Source organism: Podarcis vaucheri, assembly GCF_965113315.1.
Source record: "Podarcis vaucheri genome assembly, chromosome: 17".
Lineage (NCBI taxonomy): Eukaryota > Metazoa > Chordata > Lepidosauria > Squamata > Lacertidae > Podarcis > Podarcis vaucheri.
Genome location: NC_138755.1, coordinates 6582795 through 6590000, shown reverse-complemented (window position 1 = coordinate 6590000; position 7206 = coordinate 6582795). Strand labels below are relative to the sequence as shown.

The following is a 7206-nucleotide window of genomic DNA, read 5'->3' as shown; positions in this document are numbered from 1 at the left end:
TTAATTTAGGACAACATGAAGGGGATACAAATAGGTCAGATTTGAAGGGAAAGGGCGGGGTGAGGGGAGGAGGAATTCTCAAAGTCTTTCAGAGCTTATCAAATTGCTTTTATTTTTATGTCTGCCTTCTCACATCAATGCAGCAGGAACCTTTCCATCTTTCACTTAGAGGCAGAAGAGGCTGAGAATGAATCTCACTTCATATGTAAACTCAATGTTAATTGTTATACCAGCTTGTTTCTATGCCTTTCCATGTCTTCCTCCTCTGGAGGTAAGATTCAGAAGCCACATTGCAGAACTAAAACACATCAATCATATCCCAGCAGAGAAAAGACATTTGGATGGAAATGTAGAAGCTTTCATCAGGATTTCTGGGCTCCAAGTACCAGACACAATTCCAACTCCACAACTGAGATTGTGGACCCACAAAACTCTATTCTGTTTCAAGCTTTTCCTGCATAATGAAGCTGTATGTAACATATAGCGTATGGCTTACCAAAGAAATGCTGAGCATTTCAAACCAGAGCTACAATAATCCTACTGTTCTTTTACCTAAACTGGGAATCAGATACTACTTTAGAACACTTCCTATTTGATGTCCACACACTGTGGTTGAAGAACAGACATAACCAGTGCTTCAAAATGATTTTTTTATTTACCAGTTGTTACCTGCCTTCTCTCTCTCACACACACACATTAAAAATGGAAATAATTCCTAATGTAGGTGGAGTCTGCTTAGGCTTAATTTCTATTGTTGAAACATTGTGAAATGCAAAATAAAAACAATAAAAAATTGAAATAATTCCAGTAGTAACAGCCCACATTTTTTGGACAATATATGAAAATGATCAATCCCAAACCCAATTCAACACTTTTTGGAAAAATAACATTTTCATGGGGTCTGTGTGATTATTGCTGTTCTAGCCCCTGATGTTTGTTTCAAATATCAGCTGCATGTTGACTTAACAGTATTATCACCTTAATGTCACCAAAACACTTAGAATCCCCATTTGGTGCATCTCATTCCAAAGTACCTTGGATGATCAGCGGCAGAGAACTGAAATGTCCACAAAGGCAGTGCTTGGCCTGTTCCTCCCCCCCCCCCAAATTTCTAAATGAAGATCAAGGTTCCTATTAGCAACTGGATTCCAGCTAGTTTCAGCTCCCCTCCCCCGCAGCAGCATCTGATCTAGAACAGCACACTCTTACGCTGGATCAACTTCTGAATTTGATTCAGGACTGGGCAAGGTGGGACGGCCAGCAGCAATCTCAGCCACCAAGAGAACAACCCAAAGAGCAAGCCTTTGCCAAATCCCCACAGGGGAAAGCTTTAATGCTGCTCAGGCAAAGCTAGACAGCTCTCTAAAAAGAGGCTCCGCACAGCAGAAAGATCAACAAGTTTTACAACCACAGCGCATGTATAAAATGTGCCGTGCAACAAAGAACGAACTTCCCCTGCCTTCTTTGGCAGGTTCAAGAATAGACTGAGTCTGCTTGGCTTATAAAAACCCAGCAGCCAGCAGCTAAACCAGGGTCAGCAGCAAATCTGACATTCCAGAGGACAAGCGCTACTGTTGGATATTGAAGATCTTGGATAGGAGAGAGCTGTTTGACTGGGATTTCTGCTGGATCTCAGCAGCCCGGGCCAACTGCTTCTTCAGGCGCTTGTTCCCTTTGCTGGTCTGGATTTCCTCCTCAGTCTGGCGCTGGACAAAGCCCCAGCTCTTCTCCTCCTGTCCTCCCCGATTGCCCTTTTCTGAAAAGCGCTTGCTCTTCTCTACATTCTGCAGGTAGAAATTAGTCTCGCGCTTGGCCAGTGAAACTTCGGCCCGCATGCGCTGCTGCCGCACCTGACGCTCATAGGCCAGTCGCTCGCTCAGGTGAGTCCACTTGAAGCGGTGCAGATACTGGGGACAAAAGACAAGGAAACTTAAGCCCTGCAGGATCAGGCCAAAGGCCCGAGTCCAACACTCTGCTTCTAACTGTGGCCAACCAAATGTCCCTATGGGAAGCCTGCAAGAGGGACGTCCTCCACAGGCCACTCCCAGCAATGGGCATTTAAAGGCGTGCCGCCTCCAACAGCAGAGGTACAACATCATCTTAACACTTTCTAAGAGTGATTCTTTATACAGTGCATAGAGTCCTGGGGTCTCTTTTCCTTCCCATTACAGTGGTACCTCGGGTTAAGAACATAATTTGTTCTGGAGGTCTGTTCTTAACCTGAAACACCACTTTAGCTAATGGGGCCTCCTGCTGCCGCTGCACAATTTCTGTTCTCATCTTGAAGCAAAGTTCTTAGCCCGAGGTAATATTTCTTGGTTAGCAGAGTCTGTAACTTGAAGAGTATGTAACCCGAGATACCACTGTATTAAAAACGTAGGCTTAAAAGATTTGACAATCGTGCAACCAAGAATGGCCAACGTCTGAATGATCAAGAAGCACCTCTGTTCTCCAGACATTAGTCCGGGGACCCCTGCTCAGTGGGTTAATCTCCATAATCATGTAGCATTAAACATTTTAGTGATATGGAGAACTCGTACTTGGATGATCTGACATCATCAAAAGGAGCTGGAATGGGAGCAGAGAAATGACTGTACTCCCCAAACAGTATCCCCTCATGACCCACATTTCGCAGAGGCCCATTGCTATTCCAGAATGTAGCTGATTTGCCAATGCAACGCCGTTCACATATGAAAAGATACCCATATGGATTCATTGTTTCTTCTCCTTGGAAGTGAAATATTACTTTGAGGGTCAACTCTGGACTTGACCATCCTTGTTCCCCCCACCCCAGCTCCCTGGGCTTTGGGAGCAAGAACATCCAAGCATAGTTTTGTAAAGCTGTTTTGCACCACATTAATGAATAGATGGATGTGAGAGAGGCTTTTGCAAATTCATGACTTCCTTTACCTTCAGAAAGGTGGAGTACAGTGTCAGATTTAAGGTGCTGGTTTTGACCTTTAAACCCCTTCACGGCCTAGAACCCTTGTACCTATGGGACCGCCTCTCTCGGTATGCTCCATGGAGGACCTTAAGGCCCATAAATAGCAACACCCTAGAGGTCCCAAGCCCTAAGGAAGTCAGATTAGCCTCAACCAGAGCCAGGGCCTTTTCCACACTGGCTCCGGCCTGGTGGAACGCTCTGCCTCATGAGACCAGGGCCCTGCGGGATCTGATTTCTTTCCGCAGGGCCTGTAAGACAGAGTTGTTCCACCTGGCCTTTGGCTTAGAATCAATTTGATTCCCTCCCGCTCCTTCTTTTTTCCTTTCTCCTCCTGTGATGACGCTGCATTTTAATGTTTTAATGTTGTATCTTAATCTTGTTTTTTAAGTTGTATTTTAATCAACTTGTTTTTATTATTGGTTGTTAGCTGCCCTGAGCCCAGTCTTGGCTGGGGAGGGTGGGGTATAAATAAAAATTATTATTATTATTATTATTATTGGCCACTTTACACCTCATTCCTTCAACGGAGAGTTTAAGTCACAAGATCAACTAGATGCGAAGGGAGTAATCCTTATTTACTGGCGCAGCCCTCAGCCGCCAATTACCTTCATATTCCAGAGGTCATAATGGAATCGGCTCCTCTTGCGGACACCCATGGGCGTATTGTGCAAACTGGCAGCTACCACCTTTGCCACACGTTTATCCCTGAATTCTACCCAGCCTTCAGTGAAGTTCTTGGCATTGCTACCTGCTTTCTTCTTTTTCTTTCGTATAAATCGCTCTGCAGGACACAGAGAGGAGGGTTACAGGTTTGTGCAGAATGTGACAATGGCCTAGTTTTAAATGCAACCTCAGTCCACACATCCACTGGCTTCTAGATTTCTCACTCAACTGTAGTTTTTTCATATCGTTTGAAAATGTAAATATTGCACAACGCTTCAATTAAGGTAGCATACAGATCATAAATCAAATAACACTCTGAAATCAGCTTCTCTACACTAATCTCCAAGTCTTTCATATGCTCCCCATACCAGATGCTGACACCGGTTCTAAGGCACCTGTATCCAGCATGGTAATAATAATATAATAATAATAATAATTTATTATTTATACCCCGCCCATCTGGCTGGGCTTCCCCAGCCACTCTGGGCGGCTTCCAAAAGAATATTAAAATACTATAATACATCAAACATTAAAAGCTTCCCGAAACAGAGCTACCTTCAGATGCCTTCAGATGCCTGGTAGTTGTTGTTCTCTTTGACATCTGGTGGGAGGGTGTTCCACAGGGAAGGCGCCACTACCGAGAAGGCCCTCTGCCTGGTTCCCTGTAACTTGGCTTCTCGCAGTGAGGGAACCGCCAGAAGGCCCTCGGTGCTGGACCTCAGTGTCCGGGTAGAACAATGGGGGTGGAGACGCTCCTTCAGGTATACTGGACCGAGGCCCTTTAGGGCTTTAAAGGTCAGCACCAACACTTTGAATTGTGCTCGGAAACGTACTGGGAGCCAATGTAGGCCTTTCAAGACCGGTGTTATGTGGTCTCTGCAGCCGCTCCCAGTCACCAGTCTAGCGGCAGCGTTCTGGATTAGTTGTAGTTTCTGGGTCACCTTCAAAGGTAGCCCCACGTAGAGCGCATTGCAGTAATCCAAGCGAGAGATGCACCACTCTGGTGAGACAGTCCGCAGGCAGATAGGGTCTCAGCCTACGTACCAGATGGAGCTGGTAAACAGCTGCCCTGGATACAGATTTGACCTGTGCCTCCATGGACAGCTGTGAGTCCAAAATGACTCCCAGGCTGCGCACCTGGTCCTTCAGGGGCACAGTTACCCCATTCAGGACCAGGGAATCCTCCACACCTGCCCGCCTCCTGTCCCCCAAAAACAGTACTTCTGTCTTGTCAGGATTCAACCTCAATCTGTTAGCCGCCATCCAACCTCCAACCGCCTCCAGGCACTCACACAGGACCTTCACTGCCTTCACTGGTTCTGATTTGAAAGAGAGGTAGAGCTGGTATTTTGCTTCGTAGCCTTTCACCATGGCGTTTATTCTGCCTGACCCTGTTCAGCTGGCTGGCAGACCCACCCACCCCTGCCCACTGCTCCCCAATACACACCAAGGCGGCTCACCTTCAGGCTGCAGGAAAATACGTCCTACTTCACCATGCACACTAAGCAAGTTACGGACATGTCGTGGCCGGAAGCGAGGAGGGATGTGGCCAAGGTAAATTATGCCTGGCACAACTTTTTTGGCACCATCTTCAGTGGAGAGATCCAACTGAACCTCACTTCCTTCTTCCTTCTGGTCAGTCGCTGCCTCTTCCTCTTCAATGTCCATTACCAGGTCTTCAGCTCTTGGTGTCTCCTGACACTTCTCTACACCTTGATCAGCCATCCAAGCATTGATCTTACTGCTATTATTATTACTATTATTTTTATACCGGATGGCGTTCGGGAAAGAAGGGAACGTTGCGCTGGGAGGTTGCTTTCTTCCTGCAAGGAGAAGAGACATTTCAAAAAATAACAACACTCAGGAATCTGCAAGGGAGAGAATGCCTCCTGTTAACACCCAGACCCTCACTGCCACCCATGGCGATCCCTCAGTGTCTCAGTCCATGACATTTATTGTCACTTGACATTTATACTGCTCCTTATCCCATAAGCCATGGGTAGGCAAACTAAGGCTCAGGAGCCAGCTGTGGCCCAATGGCCTTTTAAGTCCGGCCTGCAGACTGTCCCGGAATCAGCATGTTTTTAAGTGGGTAGAATGTGCCCTTTTATTTAAAATGGGTTATTTGTGGGGCATAGGAATTCATTCATCCCCCCCCCCTTCAAAATATAATCTGCCCCCCCACAAGGTCTGAGGGACAGTGGACTGGCCCCTGCTGAAAAATTTTGCTGAACCCTGGCTGGCAGCAGCCACTACTGGGCAGGAAGGAAGTCTGTGTTGCACAGTCCTGTCTGTTTCTAGGGCGCTATACTGTGGCCTGGTAGACCGAACACAATGCTAACAATACAGCATAAAGCAGTGGTTCTCAAAGGGGGTAGTAGGAACAATCAAGGGCGATTACACGTGCTGCTGCCCTGCATGATGTTGCGTGCACGCCTTCACACGTGCGCACACACGTGTCCGTGCCAAGCAGGTCAAAGCCTTAAACCTCCACGCCCCTCCCCTCCCCTGCCTCGCCCGTGTCCCGTCCCCGCCACTCGCTCCCTTCCGTACCCACGAAGAACTCTCACGCTCGCCGCCCACCTGGAATCTGCGCGGAGGACTTCCGGCGCCCACTTCCGGCAGCTGTCGCAAAAGGAAGGCGGTAAAAGGAAGTCCAAGCCCCGCCTTCCCACCCCATAGAGATAGGAAAAGAGAAGAGTGACACGCATGCGCAGCTACTCAGACTCCATTCAAAAGGAGAAGCCGCCTCTGAAATGGCACGAGTCAGCCAGAAGAATTTTTAGGCCCGTCTGAAGAGATAATTATTGTATATATATATATATATTTCCAATGCAAAATTACAACAAAAATTACAAACATTGAATCCAAAATAAAACTATACAAACAAAGAAAGAAAAACAAAACACACAAAAGAAAAAGAAAAAAAACCACACACATCTACAAATGAAACCATATCTTCATTCTAATCTAGTCATTACATGCATGTACACATATTGCCTGCCTTCCTTTGTTCTAAGACCTCAAAAAAATTACTCTTTCTAAATTGTTTCTAATGTTGATTACCTCTACCTTTATACTTTTTAAAGAAAAAGAAAAGGGAATTATTGAATCTTTATTGATGTATTTACTTATTTATTTTTCTTTTATTTGCACAAAGCAGCTAAAAAACCGTTTTAAAAACAAATACATCCGAGCGGTGATGCAAGCTGCTGCAATTCCTGCCAGAGCGCCCGATTCTCTGATTTTCAGGGTCGAGGAATCCAGTGCAGCCCCTTTTCCCACTGTTGACACGAGCAGAGCGTAGCTGCCCTGGGCGACATCCTCGGCGGACATGTGGCAAATGGGGAAAGGCACGATTTTTGCAGAATTGCTCTGATATTTTTTTAATGCATCCCCCTCCGCGCTCATTTCCAGCTCCTCTCCTATTATTGCATCCCTTCTGCGAAGCCTACAACAGCCTTCCACCAACATTGTTCCCATCCGCTGCCCACCAAAATGCGGTTCACCATTTCTCTCCTGTTGCGTTTTATTTTTTCCCTAAACTATGTGCAAAATTAATAGGCTTTTTAATAAAAATAAATAAATTAAAAGCGAGC

The 7206-nt window shown here is 46.2% G+C and overlaps 1 protein-coding gene across 3 annotated transcripts; it reads right to left on the bottom strand.

The window, feature by feature from the left end:
- Window positions 1-86: 86 nt before the first annotated feature.
- Window positions 87-6302, bottom strand: ABT1 (activator of basal transcription 1). 3 transcript variants are annotated; one of them, XM_082205533.1, is made up of 4 exons: window positions 6191-6302; window positions 5068-5430; window positions 3550-3725; window positions 87-1907 (listed from the first exon to the last, which is right to left on the bottom strand). In XM_082205533.1, the coding sequence occupies exons 1-4, from the start codon at window positions 6285-6287 to the stop codon at window positions 1569-1571; spliced, it is 975 nt and encodes a 324-aa protein (XP_082061659.1). In that variant the 5' UTR covers window positions 6288-6302; the 3' UTR covers window positions 87-1568. The 3 variants fall into 3 exon arrangements, with proteins under 3 accessions (XP_082061659.1, XP_082061660.1, XP_082061661.1); XM_082205534.1 differs by having other exon boundaries at window positions 6161-6223; XM_082205535.1 differs by lacking the exon at window positions 6191-6302 and adding an exon at window positions 6009-6084.
- Window positions 6303-7206: the final 904 nt, after the last annotated feature.